This window comes from Bactrocera latifrons, unplaced genomic scaffold (assembly GCF_001853355.1).
Source record: "Bactrocera latifrons isolate USDA-ARS-PBARC rearing strain unplaced genomic scaffold, ASM185335v1 scaffold_64, whole genome shotgun sequence".
Lineage (NCBI taxonomy): Eukaryota > Metazoa > Arthropoda > Insecta > Diptera > Tephritidae > Bactrocera > Bactrocera latifrons.
Window position 1 is genome coordinate 644,250 of NW_017537312.1, and position 21,785 is coordinate 666,034.

The 21,785-nt window shown below is 35.2% G+C and overlaps 1 protein-coding gene across 5 annotated transcripts in view; it reads right to left on the reverse strand.

The window, feature by feature from the left end:
• Positions 1-12,482: 12,482 nt before the first annotated feature.
• Positions 12,483-21,785, reverse strand: part of LOC108975388 (sal-like protein 1) — a 35,612-nt gene continuing 26,309 nt past the window's right edge. For all 5 annotated transcript variants that reach the window (XM_018943851.1, XM_018943849.1, XM_018943850.1 and 2 more), the window contains exon 3: positions 12,483-15,824. In XM_018943851.1, coding sequence (XP_018799396.1) covers positions 13,882-15,615 — 1,734 coding nt within the window. In that variant the 5' untranslated portion in view covers positions 15,616-15,824 and the 3' untranslated portion in view covers positions 12,483-13,881. The remainder of the gene's footprint in view (positions 15,825-21,785) is intronic.

The following is a 21,785-nucleotide window of genomic DNA, read 5'->3' on the forward strand; positions in this document are numbered from 1 at the left end:
CTACATATTTAACTATTTTTATTTGCGTTCGTGTTTACTTTCCTAACATTATTTGCTTCTAAGTGCGAGTAATTTGTTTACAGTTCATGTTTATCATTTTGATTTGCTTTCGCGAATGTCGCAACTACCATTACTTTCTATTAGCGAGGCGTAATCGCTGACATTCTCGCGATTTGTCACTGCTGTCACTCGTGTTTGCTTATTTTTCCGATTTGTAGTGTAATTTTGCGAAAATGTGGCATGCCACAATTGGCAATAAATGTGTTGCAGTTGCAATCACAATTAAGAGAGTGGCAGTGTTTTTAACGGTGGAAATCCAGAATGAAATATATGACTTCAGCAAAACTGTAATATTTAGTTAAATAAGCCAAAGTGTGAAATATTCGTTTTTGTAGTCACTATTTCATAATGCGTGCAAAGTGTGGCGACTGATTAATTTCGAGAAGAGGGCATGCGATTTAACGTCTTTAGATTATTTACTTTGGGGTATGTTAAATCAAAGGTGTATATGTATTAACGGAATATTTTTGGTTTTTTAATTTTGGAGAGCAATTTTTTGGATGACATCGAGGGAGATGAGGTTTCAACGGTTGAATTTCCAACATTTTTATATCAAAATTTCAGAAGACATTACTCAAATATGTATCTTTAATATCCCATATTATACTTTTTAAATATATATATGTTGATATTGAAAAAATCGTTAAATACATTTTTTTGTACCTCTGAAACCTACCTAACCCCTTAACAGCATAACTCTTGTTACAAAAACCGACGAAAACTGAAAAATAAAATGCAGCAGTGGTCATCAGTATTTTCACTTTCAAAATAGGCATTGAAATACGAAAAAAATTCGACAAAACACTGTCTGTTTCATTGATAGTCATTCATGATTGCAAACGTTTAAGCTCTTTAAAAAAAGTGCTAGAGAATTGTTTGCTTAAGTGTCGGATTTCAAGCTAACGATGGAGATTTCATCACCCTGCAAAGATGTACTCATATTATTTACTCTTCTCGACCGTAAGGCTTTTAAATCTGAAGAAAATGTCGGTGTAAGATCTTGGAATCTTGATAAAACCTTTATCCTTTACAAACATATTTTTAAAATAATATTTATAACGGGTGAAGTAGAGGTACTTTTTCAATAGCCTTTTTTTGATAAATCACGGCAAGCTGTCATGTTATTTTTGTTCAAAATAATCGGGTATGTACTATTCGCAACCCATCTTGGGATCCAGCATTCATTATTGGCTAATATTTGGCCGAATAGACCACAAAGTGAAAAAAATATAGCAACAATAGGGAGAGTGTACACAAAGACCGTGGAGAGTTGATTTGGCGCCATTCGCAGTAACTCGGACTGACTTATGGAACGACTTGGCGCATTTTACATCGAAATCTTAAATTGAAAGCATACAAAATGCAGCTTGTGCAAGAAATGAAGCCGCATTATTACTTCGCTTTATGGGCTATTAAAAAGTTCCAAGAAAATCCGATGTTTTCGAACCAAATTTTTTTTAGCGATGTGGCTAAATGGAGACGTACAGAAGAGCAACCTGCAGACATTCAAGGACTGCCATTTCATCCAGAAAAAAAAAATGGGTTTGGTGTGGTCTGTGAATAAAGTCATATTTTTTAGAAAATTAATGCGCTCGGTTGAGAATAAATGTTTACAGTTACATCTTTAAATGCCACTTAAAGACTCTTACGGACTTACCTTTCCTCACAATCGTCTTAATGAGAAAAGAAACACTTAAGTATTTAAGTCTTACAAGGGAAAGTGAACAATTATCGTAATTTAACGAACAGTTTTAATTAATTTAAAAAACACATACAAATAAACGGTTGAATAAAAGCACAACAAAGAAACTTGACGCGAACAAGAATCAAATGGCAGCCATAAATAAATATAATACCAAAACACAAAGCTAAGACTCCACGAAATGGAAAAAATAAAAGCAAATACGAAAGAGCTGATGAAGACACTTAGATAGAAGAAGAAGAGATTGCAGCTTAAATTGGTGTTGAAGCTCAAGTTGAGGTTCAAGTCGTAGCTACCGTGAATGGGTCGAAAGATGAGGCTTGTCTTAATTGTCGGGTGATAAAATTGATTTATTCTAATATTGCTTTTGTTGCTGCAGAAAAATTGAAATCGCATTTACTCATAATTGGATAAAATCAACAAAGCATAATGGTCCAACATAAAGCCGGTGTGAAGGAATCATCGTAAACGCTTTAATGCGCTTTTAATGATATAATTAAGGCGGCCAAGTAAAATTTAATTACTTGAAGAAAAAACAGATATAATAAATTTAAAAATAGATGCTGAAGAAGTAGAAAACTAAAACTGTGTGAAGAACAGGCTTGAAGTTGAGATAAGGTATCATTGTGTCATGGCATATAGCAATCATACGCGACAGCTGATCATAAAGTGCAGTAATCACAAATTTGCTCTTCAATCATCGCTGTAGAGTTAGGGGGTTATGTACAGTTAGAACTTTCAACAATTCCTTTTTTTTCATTTTGTTTTCTTAATGTACGTATATTTAAGAATACAAACAGAAAATTTCATATCGTTACGGTGAATATTTCCCAAGTTACACGCAAATTTGAAAAGACATTTCAGAGTGCTTGGAAGTACAAGGCCAAACTGTAAACATGTTTTTCTATAGTGTTTTTAAAGTCGGTGACCAACATTATTCGAAAACGGCTAAGCCACTTAATCACAAATTTAAAAACAAGCTTCATAAATATATTTTTTTTAGTAATTAAATCAAGATTTTTTCTCACCGATAATTATTTTTTTTTAACAATTTAAACCCGAAATTTTGCCGAAAGTCGATTTTTGGAGCATTCAATTTTAAAGTATTCTAAAAAATATTCCATAAAATTTTCTTTTTTCGGTCTTCTAACTGTAAATAACCACTTAATAGGAGGAGGCCCTAAAAGATGTATTAGAAAGCATTTGCCGCTCTGGCTAAGCTAAAGTCATATCGAATAAAATCGCTTTCTGAAACGGTTATAAAAAAACTATTGGACAAATTTTTATAAATTTCCATAAATTTATTCTGTTGGAGAGAGTGTTGATTTGAACAAAAATTCGAGTAGGGTTGGAGATGGATGTATTCAGCCGGAAAATGTTTCACCCTGAATTAGACTAGAGGTTTTCATTGTTTCACAATATTTCTCTTAATTTAACGAGGCTTCGACTGTAGCAAAAAGAGACAAGTGGAGAACGAAGATTGTTCAATTGTTTTTAAATTATTTTTGGTGGAACAAAATCATAAGGATTGTTTGAATATGAAAATTTGATTAGTTGATTCGGTGTGGTTTAGAACTCAGTATGTGTTTGAAACTACTAATGTGATCAAATTGATAAGTGAATTTTGTCAATTCCATCTCCTCAAAGTAATCCCCTCCCGCTGCAATACACTTATGACAACGAATTTTCCAGCCGTCATCACACTTGGAAAAATCCTCCCGCACGATGGCCATCAGAGCCTTCTTCAATTGGGCTTGTATATCCTCAAGTGAGTCAAAACGGTGTCCTCGGAGTGGCGATGTGAATTTGCTGAAAGTCAGAAGTTACACGAAGGTAAATCAGGCACGATTTTAGTTGAAAATGTGGCGAAATGATTACGATTAACAAATGCAGTATGAGATGTATGTATGAGATGGACGTAAAATTTAGGATAGATGTCACTAACAGTACTACCACCTTGTAAAAAAAAAATTCCCGATTCGAAAAACATGCGAAGTATGAATTAAAAAGTCACTTTTCAATTTGATCACAATAGTATAGTGAATGTAGGCTGATTTTATTTGGGGCTAACTGGCCAACAAGGACTACTTGATCGTTTCATGTATGTATATGTGGGCATACGAAAGCTCTATGTAAAACTGTTTAAAGAGTAGAAATGAAATGAATTAAGAGTTTTAAACAATGTCTAAAGAAATTTAATCGAAATAAAAATATGTTTACATTTTAAAATAATTTCTACTAATTACACTCCGGATTTTCATCGAAAGTCCTTCCGTTGGATAGCACGCTATGAAACTAATTCAAACTGGGGACGAGCACAACAATCCGCAGGCAAAGCTATGAATGAAGTCTATGTTTTGAGAAGCTTCCAACGTTGCGCCACAAATTATTGGAAATGATGGAAAAGCACATGGTCGAGCTTCGAATATAGTCCCTAGACATTTTTCTTGTTGTTTGCTATAAAATAATTTAGCGACACTGAGCTAATAGCAGTAACAAAAATGGTATCCCAAAATTAAGAATTCGTGGTAATTGGTGTGCTACTATGCAAATGTGGTAAAAAGTGAAACCGAATATTTCTGAAAAAAATAGCCTAAAAGTAAACTTAACATTTTCAGATTTTCTGGTCTTTGCCAATCAGCAGATACAACGGAAAGTCTGTGCTACCCTAAAATTTTACTTTGAAATTATATTAAATATTTAAAGAATTTTATAAGGCATGAGTTTCGAAGTCACCAGAAAAAGAAATGAAAGTCTGATGTTTTTGGTTTTACTATTGTGAGATGATACATGCTTTTACCTCTGTACATTCCAGACCTCAAACAGAATATAGTGAATAAATCCGTAACAAATATCCAGGTCATCTGTCAAAACTACGTTTATGCCACTAAGAATATATAGTTTTATAATCTAGCAACAGCAACATGCAGAGTATAATAATTTTGTACACCTAACAGTTGTTTGTATCACATAAAACTAACCAAGATAGATGTAGGGTTTCGTAAGTATTTATAAATGTTTAAAATGACGAGACGATTTGAATTCCGAATTAGAGCCTGTCTGTTCGTTTTCTTACTGAAGTTATATTTGAGATACCTTGAGCATACAAGGAGGGTTGGGCGGAATTGAATCATTGCCACTACCACAAAAGGCCACAATCTAAGCTTCACAATAAGGTACATGGCTGTTATATAGAACTACGAACTGCATTAGGGAGAGGCGTGTTCTTCTTCGTTTTCTTTACTGGCGTAGACACCGCCTACCCGGTTATAGCCGAGTTAACAACAGCGCACCAGTCGTTTCGCAAAGTGACGCTAATTGGATATTAGAAGCGAAGCCCGGTCCCTTTCCACTTGGTCTTTCCAACATGGTCTTACTAGCATAGCCGCTGTCTTTTAATTAATGTCTTACAAAACAAAATATATTCATATTTCTATCTAATGCGGTATTCGCTGTGGCTAATACACAAAGGACTTTAAATCTTCCGCAGAACGTTTCTCTCGACTGGACGTCGACTTATCAGATGTTGTCATCGTTCATGTCTCTGCACCATATAGCAGGACGGGAATTATGAGTGACTCATAGAGTTTGGTTTTTGTTCGTCGAGAGAGGAATTTACTTCCCAATTCCCTACTTAGTCCAAAATAGCACCTGTTGGCAAGAGTTACCCTGTGTTGGATTTCCAGGCTGACATTGTTGGTGGTATTTACGCTGGTTCCAAGACAGACGAAATTATCTACGAATTCAAAGTTATGACTGTCACCATATGACTAGTTGCGAGTGTGACTACTGTTTGTTTGATGACAGGAGATATTTCGTCTCGCTCTCGTTCACTACCAGACCCATCGGCTTTGCTTCCTTATTCAGTCTGGAGAGAGCGGGAGTAACGGCGCGGATGTTGGGGCCAATGATATCAATATCATCGGCGTACGCCAGCAGCTGTACACTCTTATAGAAGGTTGTACATGCTCGATTGAGTTCTCCAGCTCGAATTATTTTCTTCAGCAGCAGATTGAATAGTCGCACGATAGTGAGTCGCCTTGTCTGAAACCTCGTTTGGTATCGAACGGCTATAAAAGGTCTTTCTCGATCCTGACGGAGCTTTTGGTATTACTCAACGTCAGTTTACACAGCCGGGGATACCGAATTCAGACATCGCGGCAAAAAGCAGCTCCTTTTCGTGCTGCTTTGAAATCAACGAAGAGGTGGCGTGTGTCGATTCTCCTTTCACCGGTCTTTTCCAAGATTTGGCTCATGGAGAATATCTGGTCGGTTGTCTAAAGCCACACTGATAAGGTCCAATCAGTTTGTTGACGGTGGGCTTTAATCTTTCACACAATATGTTCGATAGAACCTTATACGCGAAGTTAGGGAGGCTTATCCCACTTTAGTTGGTGCAGATTTTGGGGTCTCCCTTTTTGTGAATTGGGCAGAGCACACAAATTCCAATCGTTGGGCATGCTTTCGTCCGACCATATTTTGCAAAGAAGCTGATGCATGCTCCTTATCAGTTCTTTCCCGCCGTGTTTGAATAGCTCAACCGGCAATCCATTGGCACCCGCCGTTTTGTTGCTCTTCGGACGAGTAATTGTTATTCAAAGTTCTTTCTTCATAGTCGGACAATGCAACGTCTGCTCCATCGCCATAGATGGGAAATCAGGTTCTCTTTTTCCTGGTGTTATAATTTCACTGCCATTCAGAAGGCTAGAGAGGAGTTCCCTCTATAATTTTAGTGTGCATCAATCACCAGATCACCTCTGGGGTTCTACAAGAAAATTTTTTTCGTAAAATTTTCGGGAACTACTTATGTCGGCTGGCTTGTTAAGCATTTCGGTCTCTTTTTTATTTTCTCTGCAAATGCGTCGCGCTTCGCTTTGATTTTCTCTTTTATGTATATTGTGGCTAGATGTTCATTCACCGAAGTGAATGACAGTACTCAGTGAGGAAGTTTCTTCAACAACGAATTTGCGCTAATTGTTCCCTCCATCGCATTTCTCGGACGGCGGTGATGACGGGCTTCACTCTAACGAGGACATCAACCAGCTGGGCAGCGGTACCTTCAAAATTAAGGGACCGGATATTCTAGGTGTATGCCCTTGAATCGCTATCCTTTGTGCGCTTGCCATGATCATCATCAAAAGAGGGGTTTCTCTTCTGATGCTGAATTTTACTTTTCATTGGGCACGTTTTTTAGGTGGCCCCTCCTTGAGGAGGGGATATTTCGCCTCCTTAGCTTAGCTCGCCGTCAAATGGATGATCTTTGGCTGCCCAGAGGACACTTGGCATAGGACCGGGAGTTGTGAGCGGCTTAAGCCATATGTTATAGAATTATTTCTGGCCTCTCCTAAGTGACAATCCTAATGACAATCAGAGAACTTTCCTCACTTTCGAGAACTTCTAAACATGACTCATTTACGGTCGAAAAATTTCTAAAGGTTGGCGTGGTCCCACCCTCTGACAAGTTTAATATATAGTTTAATATATAGTACATGTTTCCAGAATCATGGGAACCTTTTTGGCGACACTACCAACTCAGTGAAATTGGGTATTTGCCCACTTCTCAAATAACGGTTTCGTTAAAAAAACTAAACAAAATGTGATAAACGTAGAAAGAAATCCACCAAAGACGTACAATTTTACACTCGAGATGGCAAGAGAGGGCTTTTAAGACTTATGACATTTGCTCATGCGCATTAATATTTTGGTAAAACAGTGTTAAAAGTTATTAAATATGAGTTTCCAAATATTAAATAAAATTATTATTTTTTGAGACAAATAATATATTTTTGTATATACATATATTCGCAATCTATGTGCATATATATTTAATATATACAAAAGGTAATATAAGATTTTCATATATACTATATACATATGTACTTAGTTAAGCTACTAATATACCATTGCCTTGGTCAACACTCTTCCTCAATTTCGCTAAATAATATAATTTTTTCTGCGCACGAAATAAATACATGCGTCTCAGCACACACACAAGCTTTTGCACGCTGCTTCAGTTTTCGCTATTATTCAAGTAAATGGCAAATGAAGTTTTGCCAGCCAACGCTTCGACAGCAATTCTTTGTTTCGACGCTTTTGTTATTTTTGTATTTTTGCTTACTTTCTTTATTGCTTTTTCCTTTTAGCACTTCTACTGCCAGTGGTAATGGTGTGCCCCCAACCACCCGCTGTACCGCTTTCATCATCAATTCTTAGACAAGTTAGTGCCAGTGTTTGCATCCGATGTTGTTGTTGTTATTGTTGCAGTGCTGAAGTCGCTATCTACTGTTGCTGGTTTTTTACAGCGTTTGTGCGCTGTTTTCTTGTTGTTGGCAAACGAACGATGAACGGAACTAGGTCAGTGGCACACAAAAAAATTCAAATACACTCATTCAAATGGAATAAAAAGCAACACTCACATGCACATACTTGTTTATGTGTTTGTATGTCGATCGACACACATACGCATATATATTTATGCATGTGTGCATCTTAGCTCTTTCTATTATTATGGATATTTCTATTCTGTTTGCAATCAGCAACAACAACAACTAAATCAACTATGGGTACCACTTTTAAAATAGTTGTTGGCTATTACTACAGCTATTACTATCATTGTTCTTGTTATTACTAACTTTTTTTTCAACTCGGGCTTTTTTTTTTGTTGTAATTTCTCTACACTTACAAACGTGTTTTGCATTTTTAGTGGAATTTTTCAGCATACTAACATACATATGTATATACATAATGAAAACATATACATATATATATATTGCATATATAGTATGTACATACATATAAACGTAGATGTATATAGAATCATAAGAAGCTGTTGTTAGTTGCTGCTACTTTGAACATATTGCCGAAGTATGATGAAGAGAGATTGAGAGCAAGTTATGATAGAGAGGCACTTGAGCACAGTTGTAAAGAAGATCGCTATAAAAATTTTGTTGCTAATCCACAAAAGTGTGCTCAGCATTCCATAGATCATATCTATTAGCAAGTTTGGATCGTTTATAACATAGAAAAAATAAATGACCGTTTTGTCCAATATATTTTCATTGTTCGTGGGATTTTTATTAATTAATTAATTATTATTAATTTATTAATTTTATTAATTAATTAATTTTATAATGTTTGAATATTTTTCTAAATTTTAGATAACTTGAAGAGGAAATAAAAAAGGATATTTATTACAACAAAATTATTTAAAATTGTTTATAACAATATAAAATATATATTAATGTAGCATTAATGTAGAATAAATTGAACATAATTTGAAATAATATCACCGAAATTATAAGACTAGATGAATGATTAATATAAGTTCGCACTATATTTATTTTTCACAAATTACATGAGCAATTGGCACGAAACTCGGCGCCTAATTTGTACATATGTTTTTGATGTTTGCTTAGTTTAACGGAAGGTTACCAACGTCAGATTCCAAGTTTATATATTTTTCATAGAACAACACAAAGCCAATACTTCAAAATGGTCTGGTCTGTGAGGTCTCCTTAATCCTAACCGAAACGAACACGTGAATTTTTTTTTTAATATGGTGAATATGGAGATTGGTTTTCCGCTTCAACAAAAACTATAGCAATATACTTTATGCATGAAATTATGGAAATTGTATAGAATGATTATAGCGAACCTTTAACTTTTCCCCTTTTTGTGGTACGACTTATCGTTCGCTTCCCAATAGACCTCAGTTTTGGCGAACATCTTTTCGTTAGAAGAAAATATCTTCTCGAAGAGCAATCTTTTGAGTCAATAAAAAAGCAGACGCCATAACCTTGGCAGTCGAACTTTCTCACGTCCAAATGTTTTATATTTTTTGAATAACAGAATGTACAGGTTTAGTTGACATCTTCAGAGTGCTTGCTTTCTCGAACAATTTCAATTTACGGTCATTTAAAACTATTTTGTGGACATCAAAAAATGATTTCGTCGGTAACAAGCTTTTTTGGTGATTATTTCACCACGTCTAAAATTAACATACCAAGCTTTGATGGTTTGATTTTCCTGGGATAGTGTCCGGAAACTCCTCATCAAGCCAAGTTTTTGCATAAATTTTTTGCCTTTAAAAAATAATATTTAATTGGTTTTAAAGCTAAAGGTGCTCTTGGTTTTGTTAAACGTTGGTCTAAAGAATTTAGAGATCCGCTTACCACAAAAGTTCTTTTTACATCTTTGGTGAGGCCTATATTAGAGTATGCTTCCGTGGTATGGAACCTTTGTTATCAAGTTCTTTCTGAGAAAATAGAGTCCGTCCAGAAACAATTTTTACTTTTTGCCTTAAATCATTTGCATTGGGATTCCAGTTTAAATCTTCCCCCTAACACTAACCGTTTAAAACTTATAAATCTCGATACACTCGCTAGTCGTAGGGGTTGGTATAATATTTCTTGTAAAACTCATCAATGGGTCAGTCTGTAGCCCATCTCTCCTATCTGATATTAATTTTAACATTCCCGCTCGCTCTACCAGGCAGTTTGGAGCTTTACTTTTAAAATTTTCTAGAACAAATTTCGAGTTAAACAACCATTCCGCCGTATATGTCACGATTTCAATTCTCATTCCAGCACATTTGATCTAACAGATTCACTCTTTACCATTAAAAAAATTATTTTATCTACTCTTAACAAGTAACATTTAAAAATTATTAACTTTAATCTAATTCTTAGTTTTGGCTGTTGAAATTTTTGTTTCTGTAGCTGAGCAGCTTAAGATCGCAACGCTTAAAACTCCCTTGCCTTTTATGACTCGGCTAATTCCGCTCGTTCGCGGAGTGCGCCGCTCGCGTCTATTTGTATTATTTTTATTATTAATATTAACATGCGAAGTTCCTTTTTATCAATTTTTTCAAAAAACAAGAGTTGGTTCCCTCTAAATGATATAATTCACAAACTAATGATGCGATAGCTGTCAAATTTATACACGCACCTTTTGCAGATTTAGGCTAACTAAAAATCATATATTTAATTATGGTAGCGCCATCTATGTATGTATATATGCCAACCAGACCCTCAATTTGTGAGTTGCGCAAAAATTCAGACACGCATTTTTCTCCCTAAGAAGCTGCTCATTCGTCGGAACCGTCGATATCGAGTAAAGCTGCCATTTCGACCAATCTATTCTATTCTATGCATTCTATGCAAAAGTTTTTTCTTGTTTTTGCTTTAAAAATCAGTTTATACACAGAACATTTGGATGGCACTTCGACGACAAATACTTTATTTCGACCTTCTACTTGCTTAACTTTTAAATTTCTTGCGAAAGAAATTACAACAGTACGAAAGTATTTTCATTCCATATTCTACTTACCATTTTTTCGTTTAACAACTAACTAACTGAATTTTTTAAGCAAAAAATATTTATATTTCACAAATTTTAAGAAACAGTTTGCAACGCATTTTATATTTAATATAATTTCATTTAATTTAAGACTGCACTAAATATAATATAATAAACTATTTACATTTTTTAGTATTTATTTTTCTTTAATTTAGCAAAGAACTACTTAAGGGAAGAAGAGGTAAAGGTACCTAATTGCTTTTGTTGTTGGATAGAGGAATGGTGGGGTATACACATTTAAATAAATAATTGCACAAAAGTGTATAACTAAAAATAAACAATAAATATTTTACATTAATTTAATTTACATAAATTGTTTAACTGAGCAACTTTGCTTGTATTTGTGTGTGTGCGCTTATTGGTTACTTGTCTAGAGTTGCATAGGCTACATACTTACAGTACGACATATGCGTTTCATATTAAAAGTAAGTTACAAATTATAAATTAAGCCTAGTTAAAACTTAGTAGATATTAACTAAAATAAAGCATCATGGATTCAGCAATGTATTTTAATTATTTTTTTACAATATCAATTTGCATAACCTTACCAATATAAAATAATAATTTTTAACATATACATCGCTAAAATTTTAAAGAAAAAAATAAATGTTTAAACATTTTTAAGAAGTTTCGTTGAAATGAATCTGTCGAATTCAAGAAAACGCTTAACGCACCGCCAGGGCTGTTAGGATTGCAACAAATTTTCACAATTTTTTCATAAACAAAAACTTTTTTTTTAATATAAATAAATTTACTTTTTAAACAAATAATTTTTTATACAAAAATTTCACTAAAGTAATTCATTAAATTAATTTCGGCCGTTTATTGCAACTGCATTTACTTCGCTTATTAAACTCAGTACTTTATTGCATATTCGTTTGTACATTATTGCTTTTAAACTTATTTATATACGACTTTTTACTAAAATATTTTTTCATTACTTGAAAGTTTTTTTGTAATATTTTGTATTGTTAAATTAATTGTATGAAATAATTTTCCACTTTGAGGTACAATTTCTCTGCTCTCTTTTACGCCATATGCATGCTATATTTTACAAAATTCGCTGCACACAGTTTGTTTAAAATTACCGTTATACTAAAACAATTATATTTTTACATGCCGTTCTTTGAACTTAAATTTAAATAGAATTCAGAATTTCAAAATTTTACATAATTTTTGTTGTTTTTAGTTTAAGCCGAAATTTCCATTTATAAAAACAACAGTGTTCTTTTTTGTAATTATAACTGTATATGCGTAAATTATAGACAATTTCCGCAGCATTGTTTCGTTGGTAGAGCGCACACTTGCATCAAAACGGAACAACAGTTGCAAAAAGACAATTGGACGCTCCGTTGTTCTTACATTGCTTGTGCTCTCTTTGAGTTTTCGCTCGCTATAGTCACTCATTGACGTTGCTCTAAAATATAGGCCTAACGCTATTCACACGCTAACTGTATTTTTTAGTCAAGTTGCCAATGCCATTTCTTTGACGAATTCGGATTTGAGGATTTCCCATTTAAAAAAATAACAGATATTGCGTGAAACCATGATTAAAAGCGCTCAACTCAATCCTTGTTTCAATGTTCAAGCCAAAATATCTGTTGAAAGCTATATTATGTATTATATAATGTTAGCTTTGGAGTATACCAGAAAAGAACTTTAGGAAACATCTACCTTATTTCACTTTTTATTTTCACACAAATTGATTATGCAATATATTTTCCTAGTAATATGGATAAATAATAGAAACTGATGATAAATTAAACAAAAATCAAATTTAATATAAAAAGCTGTAAGCTTTCGAAAGATTTAATTATTTATCCGGTTAGCTCTCTGTTTCTACTCTATCTTCTTGTAAATTCAAATTTTAACATAAAAGTGCTTTAAGCTTTTCAAAGTTTATTTCTAAACAATAGTGAAAGCTGAAAAGAGTAATTATTACGTACATTCGTTAAAATATTGTTTCCACATTACGTATTTCAGGTTTTCCGAAATTGTATAAGGGAATGACGAGCTAAATGCCTTAATTTATTAAAACCATATTTTTAAAAGGCGCTAAAGCCTACATTGAGTAAAACTAAAGAGATCAAAAGCAATCAACAACAACGAATAACAAATATTGACTGCGTGTCTCGTATTCCAAAAGAGCCACATAAAATATACAATATTTTCAAAGTAAAAGTATTTTCGTTACTAACTAAACTACAAAAGGTTGTACTCTCATCCCATGGAATTTAAGTGGTTTTCAAATGTAGTCAAATTAATATACAGAAAATACTCACCACACTCTGTATAAGGGCATACATTTCGGAATTCGCAACACGCACTCGCTCATTGAAGGACATTGAATTGAGTAACACTAACAAAGAGGCATTGAGTAGTTGAGTGTAAGCTTAAAGCTCTCACTCAATTACCACCCTCACGCTCAGCGCAGTGATGGCAACATTTCAACGCCTTCAATGAACACTACGTCGCCTCCGCGAGTGTTGTTGTGTGGCGGAGTTGGTGTAGCTCTAATGTGGCTAGTTATCGGAGAAGCTCCGGCAATAGCCACAGAACAGCTAACCACTCTAATAGTAGCTTCAAAGTACTTGAATATATAGAGTATATTCAAATACGCGCTCTCGATACAAACGCGTACACGCACACACTTAGGACACTCTCAGATGCAACGATTTTGAAGATTTGGGCTTGAACGCTCGCATATTGGCGTGCATCATGACAACACTGCTCTGTTGTTCGTGATCCTCGCGCGCATCGTGTCAGTCACGCCCAATTCTCTTATGTATCTGTTGATGTTTGAGCAAGTGCGCCTTCTGTCGAAACGCTTTAGCGCAAACATCACAACGGAATGGTTTCTCCCCCGTATGCGTACGCAGGTGGACCTTGATGTTACTCTTATTGAGAAAACCCCGATTACATATACTACACCGATGCACGGGTTTCTCTTTCCCCAGCAGACCAGACAGATCGTTGGCGCTGAAGTTGACGGATGATGGTGAAATTGCATTGAGTTGTTGCGGTCCAAGTGCGCTACTGCTAGACTGTGCATTCGCTTGTTGTTGACTGGATTTCTTTTGGGAACGTGAAGGTTTCCTTTTCGGTGTACTAGTGGGTGTAATGGTCGTCGTGTGTGGATAATTGCCCAGCATGTCGGGACTGCAGAGACCATCGGATTTCATTGAAGACATGGAGACTTGGTACGGCTGTGGATTTGTGAGATAACGCGGATTTATCATCAGATTGTCCGTGGTCGAGACAACGGAACCTGGCGGACTCGAGGTGGATGTTGCTGTGGGCAACTCGTTACAGTATGAGGTAGAACTGGGCGCTTCACTTTTCATTGTGGCTGTATTTGCTTGTTGCGTGTGCTGTTGTTGTTGTGGTGGACCATTTTGTAGGCGATTCTGCAGGAAGGGCATGTAGCCGTGCGTGAGCAAATTCTGTAGCGTGGAGTTTGGATGCACGGGCGAGTGTGGCAAGATAAATTCACTAAGCGCATCCTGTTGCGACACAAGCAGTTTGCCATCTTGCTGTATGCAATTGCCATCGATCCACGCATCCAAGTCCATCCATGAGTCACGCGTGTCGTTACCATCATCCTTATCCAATTGATTGGGCACCGTTGTGTCTGCTATCGCCGAACCAATTATGGCCGCAATGTCATCTATCGAGTTCATATCTACATACTCGGACAGATCTTTGGCGTCGGTATAAATTCGTACACTACTGTGTAGCGAATCCGTGCCTTGGTCGCCACCGCCCACCATACCATTACCATTGTTGACTATGCCACCGCCAGCATCACCACCGCCGCCACCACCAATACCAGCCGTGCCACCTACAGACATAACACAACTATCGGCCATTGAGTACAGCTTACTATCTAATTGACTATCAGCGAACAGTTTCACATCGTTTAGGCAAGCGTCCGCGTCCGGACTCAGAACGCTTTCAGGCAAGCATGTAGACGAGGAAACTATGTTGTGATCGGCCGAAGAGCAATGACTGTTGGCACCACCACCGCCACCGCCACTCGACATCGATGGTAACGGTGATGTGCCCGACGTCGCCGCCGCCAGTTGTATGGTGGTCGTGCCATTGCCGGTCGTCGACGTGTGATTCGTCTGGTAGGCGCTTTGTATGTAATTGTTGTTACTCTCATCAGGTAGCCTCTGTGCGATCGCATGATAATGATGTCCCGAGATGCCATTTATGGACAAGTGCCCTGTATAGCCGGTGAACGGTGGTAGTGGTTTCAGGTCAGACAGCGCATTCAGGGAGGATGTATTCAAGAGCAGATTATCGAGCACATCTAGCGAATTTTTCTGTTCCGTGTCGCTGGGCAGCGAATCCAGATCGTGCTCCAGCAGTAATTTATGGCCATCAAGCAGATATTGATCTTGGCTGCCGTTCTGTGTTGGACCCCAGCATGGACTCATAAGTAAGCTTTCAACTTCAGATTCACTTGGTCCGTTCATGCTGCAAAACTTCATTGTATTTTACGGTGCATGCGAGTAATTTTTTTCCTTCCAGTTCTTATGAACGCAAGCCGATGACTGAGGAGGACTGGGTGTGGGTATCCAAAAATGCAGGTATAATTTTAGTATGACGGGTGCGCTGGTGGATGACTGGGGAGGACCATAAGTCGACGACAACAAAATATATTTGTGAATGTGTTAATTACTGGATCCCTATTGGTTAACTGGAAGTAGAGAAAAAGAAAAAAATAATAATAATAATAAAACAAAATGTTACCATTTACATATGCTTTGAAAGGATACGAACTAATTCAATAATGAGGCTAATATCAAACCACATCAGCTCACTTTTGTCTACACTCTTAAGGAATTACCATTATTTTACAAGAGGCTCCAGATAGAATTTTCTCAGTGCTTTTCTTCTCTGACCAATTTACTTATGTTTTTTATTAAGAACTCTTTTCAACGTTTCTATTCTTTGTCTACTCGATAGCCTAGCGAAATAGATCTCCGATGACTAACTTTATATAAAGGTTGAGAATTATGCTACAATTTATGAAAAAAGCAATACGAATAATAAATTAACTTCTGCAGCAAATAATGGACAATTGTCAGCGATAGGTAATTTTTAATAATTTTGATAATAGTGCCATCTAGGGCACCAATTATTTTTATTTTTAAAAGCTCTGTTATATTTAAAAAATAAATAACCGAGGAAGGCGTGTAATGTATGCTCCGACGAAATGCTTAATGAACAACTTCCTACTTAAGAAATATATAAATACTCGTATAATAACAAAAAAGATTAAGAAAATTCGACGACTATGAAATTGCTATATAAAAGCTTCCAATTCAGAGCATATTTTAGGTAATAGAATTTTAAAAACACCAACACTCACTTCTGTTTCGATTCTCTTTAAACGGAAAACTAGCTAAGAGCCTAATAAATATGCAGTAATTACTTAAAACGTCTCAACAACAGTTAAGCGGTTCTTTACAATGACATTAGGATGGAGAAACGGTTAGCTCATATCCGTCACTAAATCTAGTCATGTTAAGGATTTATATCACAGACTATTTATTCTATTATAAATAAGAACATATTCAAAGTCAGCCTCTTGAAATACCAGTAACACCAAAATTCTTGCTCTAATACGCCGTCAACCCTTTAGAAACATGGTAAATAAATATAAAAACTTAGGAATAACGTACTGGGGAAGCTTGCTAGGCGAATAATTTGAATTTCTTGCACTGCCTAAGAATTAAGTAGGCTGTGTACTACATTTTACTCGGTGTCAAATATAAAATAAATATACCGTTACAATTAGCGGAACTTAAATACGACATCATAATGAAATGTTTACTTCACTTGGAATTAGTATTTGTGATTTCTGGCTCATCAAAGGTAAATTGTATGGCATAATGGAGGAAATCGAATTTTTTCATAAGTGTTCAACTATTACTTCATAGATTCCAGAGTTTTTTTTTTTGAAGCTTTATCGAGATACCAACCAACAATGATAAATATACTTTTTAGGAAATAGGTAAAAAATCAGACATTTCAAAGAAAACCCAAAGTGCTATTGCGGCACTTTTAAAAGATAAAAGTACACCCTAAAGAAAAATAATTAAAAACAAGAAAAAACGTTAACTTCGGTTGCACCGAAGCTAAATACCCTTCACAGCTGCACCTCTGTTAGTAACTATGTGTTCAGTTTGTATGGGAACTTATAGTAATCCGTTCTGAACAATTTTTATGGAGATTATATTGTTACCTTAAGCAGTAATCCATGCCAAATTTCGTGAAGATACCACGTCAAATGACAAAGTTTTCCATACAGTCCCTTGATTCCTATCGTTGGGTTTGTATGGCAGCTCTATGCTATAGTGAGCCGATCTGAATAATTTATTTTGATATTACATTATCTCTATAAAAAATAACTCATACCAAATTTCGTGAAGATATATCGTCAAATGAGGAAGTTTCCCATGCAAGCATTGAAGTCGATCATTCAGTTTGTATGGCAGCTATATGCTATAGTAATCCGATCTGAATAATTTTTTCGGAGATTACAGTTTTGCTTTAGAAAATAACTTGGGCCAACTTTTGTGGAAATACATTGTGAAATGTGCAAATTTTCCATACAAGAACTTGATTCCGATCGTTCAGTTTGTATGGCAGCTATATGTTATAGTGGTTCGATATCGTCAGTTCCGACAAATGAGCAGCTTCTTGAAGAGAAAATGTCGTTTACAGAATTTGTATAAATACAGACAGACGGTTAGACAGATAGACAGACAAACGGACATGGCTAATCGACTCAGCATACTGATCATTTATATATATACTTTATAAGGTCTCCGACTTTTCCTTCTGGGTGTTACAAACTTCGTGACAAACTTAATATACCCTGTTCAGGGTATAAAAATGTAGTGAGTGCAACTACTGTTACTCGAGTAGCAAAAATTGTGCGCACATTCAAATATTACACCGTTGGTCGCACAAGTATGCGGCGAAATGCTGCCCAAAATGGGTAAACTGCCTGAGAGCATTCGACGTAAAGTAGTGAGGTTCGCTCTGTAATCGCGCAGCAAACCAGCTAGAGAAATTTAAAGGAAGCTAAATTATGACCATGTAAAAATACCGTAAAGAACAGTTGAACGCATTTTTTTCAGAAAAAAAAAATAAAAATCCCCGCACAGCAAAGAAATCAAAATTGACCAAGGGAACGAAAAATCAACGAGTAGTAAGGGTCAAAGTCCATCAGAACTACACAAGTTATGAACGTTCCCCGAAAGTCCCCCACTCAAAGTTACAATGCTATTTAACATGATTTTCTCCTAATAAAGGTTAACTTTAGCAAAGAATGCTGGCTAGAAGCATTGACAGAGACAATTCAATTTGTGCGACGTAGACCGTGTGACCGTTATGTGGAGAACTGCATTCAAAAAACGGTAAAATATCCAACACCTCCCGACGAACAACTGATGTCCTTCACAACTTTAATATCAATAAATTACCTTAGGCGGGCATGTCACCCGACCTAAACCCCCGAATACCCGAAAAAATTCTACAACAGCCCCACTCAAAGATAATATTAAGGATGTGTGCCTAAATGATCCAGATATAAAAATAGTGATAATATTTGTTTGAATAATATGCCGCAAATAGTAAAGGCTGTTAATAAAAATAAAGGTTTGTCAATCAAATACTAAAAAAATTTAAATTTTTCTCAATTTTATGAAAAGATGATATTTCAGATAAATATCATAAAAAAATTGCATTCAGATATCCGAATAATTTTTGGTTTATGTGACTCTGAACGCAAAACTATATGAATAATTGTCAGTGTTTCTAATGGCTTGGCGGGGTACTGTATGCATGCATATATTTATATATATGAATGTGTATATTAGGGCGCTGTAAACATTTATTTTTCTAATTGTTCAAACTCTTAATTTTTTCAGTGTTTGAAACTTGAAAAAATTTAGCAATTTTTAAATATCTGTAACTACTATTCCTGTAAAGAAAACATACTTTATCTTAGAGCCTGGTAGAGCTAAAGGTATTAACTTTAAGAATATAAAATGGGTTTTGGTAAAAATTTCGTCAATTGTGAGGAAATTCCATTTTAGAAAAAAAAATTTCCTTGTATATGTGAAACTAGAGTAAAATAGCAACCCCTTAAAGTTGAGCTATTGAACTCATGTTTGGTGAAGAATTTTTTACAACAAATAAAATCATTTGAGCAAGTAAGAATTGAAGAAAAGTTAMAAAAAAGTTTTAAGCACCCTTTTGTACAAGTATATAGACAAAGATAAATGCATTTCTCTCAGGTGTTTGCAGCGATATAACAGCGTCAGCATCAGCAACAGTAACAGTAACACTAACAGCGTGAGCAACAAAAGTCGTACAAATACCAACAGATGCTACAGCGGAAACAACAAATATGTAACTTCAATGCGGTATTTGGGTTAAAACATTAATATTCTTCAGAATTAGCATACAAACAGCTTAGAAAATCCTCGCTTAATTTATACAAGCATTTGTAGATGCATATAATCATGTATATGGTATTTGTACATGAGACGTATTGGGATCAAATAAATTACAGGAACAAAATCCAAAAATAGTAGTATATATTAAGATCAGCAATTAAGGCAAGAACATAATTTTGTCAATAATTACAGTAACGGCAACAAAGTGAAGTTAATTTTAAATAAAACAGATTAGACCATACAGCAAGATATATAAATAGAAAATCAGCTAACTAAAAACAAACCAAAAATACACAAAAGAACAAAAAATAATCGCCCAACGAAAGCAAAGACCGCTACGAAACAGTGCTAACGGTAGCTGGAGTAAATTTTAAGCGCTCAACGGCAGTCGGGGTCATGTAGGTAAGCCTTAAGGGCAGATGACTTCAAGTAGGTTCAAAGTTGCTGCTTCTAAGAGAAGCTGGGAAATTAGTTTTTTCAGCTTAAGCTGTTGTGCGAGAACTTATATTATTTTTTTGTATACAAACATATTACATATTATATATATATATAAGTGTGTGTATGTTATACTTTAAAAACAAAGAGAAGAGGAATTTGGCCCAGCAAAATTGCTAAGCCACAATGTTATATAAAAGTATGTGTATATACATATATATATATATGTAAATTCCTGAGTATGTATGCGTGTATAACCAATTTCTATGCTGACATACATACATACACACACTTACAAGTCTGCTTATAGTTTTAAGCTGTTGAATCACCATCAACCATTACCACTAATAATCGGTGGATTAACAATGAACAATACATTTCAGTTTGACAGGTGGTTGGACAAGTGTTTGAGCATATCAGAAAATCAAAAGCGGCTTTAACAAAAGCGAGAAAGCCAAAGCAATGCCAAAAGCTTCAAAAACCTCCGAAAACTACACGAAGTCAGAAGAAAGCGTGGAAAGAAATGTGAAGAATACTTTAAGCGAAAACGTTATTTGAACAGGTAAAAAAACAGTTGAGCCTTGTGTACATTTACACGTTTACAGTTATGCACTTTCATGCTTTAGACCTGCTTTACTGAACTTTTTTTTGGGGTTTGGCAAGTAAAAATATGTTCAAAAAGTAGGTGTGTTTATTCTTGAAGTTGTTTTTGTTGTTTATATTTTGTGCGCGTTTAAGTGGACTGATGGGCGTTTGGAAAGACGGGTGATGTAGGTACAAAATATTCAAAAACTTTAAACACTATTAACTTGTATAGTTTATGAAAGTAAGAAAGCGAAAATGTGAAAAGTGTCGCATTTCAAAAAATTATCTTTTTCATTGCAGTAGCATAGCTCATTTATTGCTCTTAGGACTATTTTATTTAGAAATTGTGGTAATCTTATACAAATTCTGAGATTTGTAAAATATAAATTGTTTTACATTTTTTTAGGCATTAAGAGCATTGATAAATAAGTATAGAATCGTTAAGTGTAAAATTGAAATTGACACGATAACTGATAAATATTAATTCAGAAATACGTTTTGGAAAAAAAATGTTTAGCTATATTTTTCGCTACCATTAGTTTGCACGAAGACCCAAAAGGAAACGACGGAGATCGAACAAGGTACATATATAATTGATCAGATGAGTCGATCTGATTTCGTCCATCTGTCCTTCTATAAGTGCGAACTGTCTCTCAGTTTTTATAAGATCGACCTGAAACTTTTCGTACAACCTTTTTTAACCAGGAAGGTGTTCATTTGACGAAACCGCTGATATCTTAACTCATAGCTGCCAAACAAACTCAACGATCAGAATCAAGTGGTTGCATTGAAAACGTTTTCATTTGACTAGACTTCTTCAAGAAATCTGGTATGAATTATTACTCACGGCATCGCTACAATCATCGACAATTTTTTTATATTGGACTAATTTAGCACATAGCCGCTATATATAAACTGATGAACTGTGAGTGGATATGTGTTAGGATGTGTGTGTGTGTTTATATACTTCTTTATTATATAAAAAAATTCACCTGGGAAGGGAAGAGCTAAGTTCGAGTGCAACCGAAACTTTTTATACTCTCGCAACAAAGTTGCTAAAGAGAGTATTACAGTTTTGTTCACATAACGGTTGTTTGTAAGTCCTAAAACTAAAAGAGTCAGATATAGGGTTATATACACCAAAGTGATCAGGGTGACGAGTAGAG